The sequence below is a fragment of the Pterocles gutturalis genome, unplaced genomic scaffold (genome assembly GCF_000699245.1).
Source record: "Pterocles gutturalis isolate BGI_N339 unplaced genomic scaffold, ASM69924v1 scaffold16885, whole genome shotgun sequence".
NCBI classification, from domain to species: Eukaryota; Metazoa; Chordata; class Aves; order Pterocliformes; family Pteroclidae; genus Pterocles; species Pterocles gutturalis.
The window spans coordinates 34,712-38,366 of NW_010138608.1; the positions used below are offsets into that span (position 1 = coordinate 34,712).

Here is a 3,655-nt window from a genome sequence, read left to right on the forward strand (position 1 = left end):
CAGCTGGTTTTTTTGATGTGGAAAAAACCCCAACCTGGGAATGAGGGGAGACCTGCGCAGAGGACAGCGGTAACAGAAGCCCCAAGCCATTCAAACAAGAATGCCTTTATTTAAAAAAAAAAAAAACAAAAAAACAAAAACAACAAACAAATAAGTTAGCAAAAATAATAATAATTAAAAAAAAAACAAATAGCAAATCCACACAGCGTTCAGTAGAAAAGACGGCGTGGGCAACCTCCGTGGGGCTCAGTGCCCACAGGACACCAGCCTGAGAAAGACGTTGGTCGAAAAGAGCATCTTGGAAAAAAAAATCAGCAAGTGAACCCAGCACACACATTGGCCCCCAAAAACCGATGGCCCCCTAGCTGGGAGTGAAGCAGAGCCTGACGCCAGGCGGCCGCCCTTGCAGGAACCGGGGTCGCTGCCAGCGTGGGGCCGTGGCGCTACCGAAATCCCACCTCTCCCTCCTTTTTTTTTTTCCATCTGGCTGGACGGGAGCATTTCACAAGGCGTGGGAAAGGAGGTGAGTGGTTTCAGTGGTGCAGTCCACAACGCAGGAGGGGTAAATAACGATTTCCAGCGGCTGGACCCCTCCGACATCTCATTCCCACCCTGTTACCAGCTCCAGGAGCCCCTGGGGTTTGCACTGGCTTAGTTTTGAACCTGCTCCTCTGGGTACGTCACGGCCACGTCCTCCACGGCGATGCTCTCCACGATGGAGGAGAGTGAATGGAGATTACGGTCCTCCGCCGTGTCATCGGCCAGGAGGTGATCTGTGGAGAGCAAGGGGATGGTGACGCTGCTGGGGATGGTGACGCTGCTGGGGACAGGAACCATGTGCCGGGGACAATGCCGGGAGGATCCTGTGATCCCCCACACGGTTGGAATGACTTGGGGACCCGCTCCCATCTCCCACCCTGGGCTGGATGAGACCTTCCCCTGGAGACGGCAACGGGGAATGAAAGTTTCGGACACTTTTTAGGTTTTATTCCCCATTGAAAAATGAGTTTGAACTGTCTGCCTTCTGGGGGAAAAAAAAATTGGTGGATTTGGCCAGGGAGAACTGATGGTAACTGCAGTAATGGGAAAAAAAAATCAGCAGCTGCAGAAGGGATTGAAAGGAGCCCGGGCAGAAATACTCAGTGAAGCTCAGCGATGCTCAGCACCACACCAGGCAAAGGCAAGCCAAGGGACAGTGACAGATGAAGCCTTGATGGGGACCAAGTTGCCGGGGCCCCGTGCTGCTGCAGCCCAATTCTGTGGCTCACGAGGAGCAAGAATCTCGGCGAAATTGGGCAATGGGAGAAGCCTGAACTCACTGAGCACTGAGCCAGGGAAGTGCTGGAGGATTTATGAGCTCATTGCTCTGCAACAGCGGGGCAGGGAGCGGAGCACAAGGCTCCTTTTGTCCTCCGCTCTGAGGATCTCCTGCTGGGGGGGGGTGGTGGCTCAGCGATGCTCTGCCCCAGGGCTGCAGCATCCCCCCACTGTCCCCCCTCTGTCCCCCAGCGAGGCTGCAGGATGCCAGGGTGAGGCAGGGAGGACCTTACCCGCTGGGTTGGTGCCGAAAATTGCTCCACTCGGGGCTGCAGGACGAGCTGCCCGACCCGCACTCGCTGGTCGCCTGCAAGGAGCCGAGATGCCGACCATGGATCTCACCTCTTCCGACCCAACTAAACCCACCAGCCATCCCCAAAACACCCTGGGGGGCCCAATTGCTGCAGTGCAACACCTCTGTGGAGGTGGGCACGTCCCTCCCCACCCGGAAAGTGGCTGGAGGATCCAGGGTCCCCAGGACCCCTTGGGGCCAGACGCTTCGTTAACCAGAGAGGCTGAAAAAAAACTTCTTGGGCTCTGGACACGGGAGAATCGGGGCCATCCGCTCATTTCACATGCAAAAAAGTCTCTCTTTACACAGTGACTATGAGAAAGGGCTAGAGACGGACAAACGTCCTTGGGCAAAACAGCTTTTTGCCAAAAATCACCTAATCAGGCTCATAAAAAATGACACGCAGGCTGGACATCCTCAGGCCACCCCAAGGGGATTTCTGGGGAAGATCTTGTGGCAGTTTGATTTGTGGATTTGGGGATGAGTGGCTGTTTCAGAGAAAAGAGCTGTCAGCCTGAGAAATGAGAGCTCGGCAAAGCTCGGAAATCACTTTTGCGATGTGTGTGTCCTTATCTGGAAGTAGGTGCTGGCTGGGCTTGAACCCCAAATGAGATTGATAGGAGGGACCCCAGGGACCCAACTATTGGTAGCAGCCTAGAAATGGTGCTTTGAGTCCACAAGCTCATGGCAGCACAGGCTAATTAATTAACATTGGATTTATTTCCCACTCAAGTAGGAAATTCTTACAGATATGGGATTTTTTTCCCCAAAATATTGGATTTTGCAGTCAATCTGTGAAGCCCTGGCTACACCTGGGAGAAGGGACACTTGGAGCAGCAGTGCCATGGGAACCGCTCAGCACGGTTTTGGGCACATTTACAGGGGCAGACAACAAATCCACCCAGATCCCACCAAGTGGATACGTGGGGTTCACACCGGGAAGTCCCAGGACTATGTGGGATGGAGCCTAAAGCTTTTTCAGTTGTTTATTCAGCTCTAAATGTTGGGCTACTCAGCTACCTGCTGGTTTGGTCCTTAAATCCCTTAGTCTGAAAGGAGATGAATCACTGGGAATCCCTCATTACCATGCCTCTTAGAAAGTCTTTCTATTTCTGTATACCTCTGTCTATGTCTGTATCTATATATCTACATAGTTATATCCATACCCATATCTATATCCATCTCCCTACCATCTACATCTACATCTATGTCTATATAATCTATATCATCAATGCCTATACCTATATGGACATCTACATCTATCTATATCATCTGCATCTATATCATCTAGACCTATAGCTATAGCTGTCTATACATTTCCATATACAAAGCTTCAGAGCAGCAGGGAAGGACATGCCCAGACATCCCCCCAGAAATCAGATAAAAATATTTGTCAAAAACTTGGTTAAAGGGCCAAAATCTTGCAATGCAACACAGCCTGGCAAGACAACGGCTGCGAGCATCCGCACCTGGCTCTGGAATCAGCACCTTTGGTCCAAAAAATGGGTGATCACCCCACACCAACCCCCTTGTCCCCTGCCCAGGTGAGCTGTGCCATGCCGACCGTCAGAAAAAGTCCCCACGCCCCAGCATGTCACGGCATCGGCTGTTGCATGGTGGCAGGGGAGAGGAGAGGGAGGTTGGGGGTTTTCCCCCCAGGAGCATTGGTATCTTTGGGGTGTTGTGGGAGGCAGTAGGAGGTGACCCCCCGGCTGTATTCGGTTGGAGGCTTTGTGGGTTGTGCCACCCTGAGACTTTACAGGGAGAAACCAAGAGTGTGTGCTTGTGTCTGTGAGCAGGGAGATTTAATTTTATTTTATATTTTATTTATTTTATTTGACTTTATTGAATTAATTTACTTTCATTTATTTTTGTTATTTTATTTATTTTATCTTATTTTGTCTTATTTAATTTTTTTATTTTAACTTTTTGTTATTTATTTCATTTTTTCCTTTATTATCTCTCCCAAGCCCAGGCACACGTGCCATGCTCAGTGCAGTGTCCAGCACTGGACCCCCACAGCCCACACACCCACACACAGGGAAA

The 3,655-nt window shown here is 50.6% G+C and overlaps 1 protein-coding gene across 1 annotated transcript in view; it reads right to left on the reverse strand.

The window, feature by feature from the left end:
• Window positions 1-651: 651 nt before the first annotated feature.
• LOC104468814 (myogenin-like) overlaps window positions 652-3,655 on the reverse strand; it is a gene marked incomplete at its 5' end in the record, with an annotated part of 4,163 nt that continues 1,159 nt past the window's right edge. The window contains 3 exon segments of the mRNA XM_010083062.1: window positions 652-773; window positions 1,551-1,570; window positions 1,572-1,624. Of these exon segments, the coding sequence (XP_010081364.1) occupies window positions 652-773; window positions 1,551-1,570; window positions 1,572-1,624 (195 nt within the window).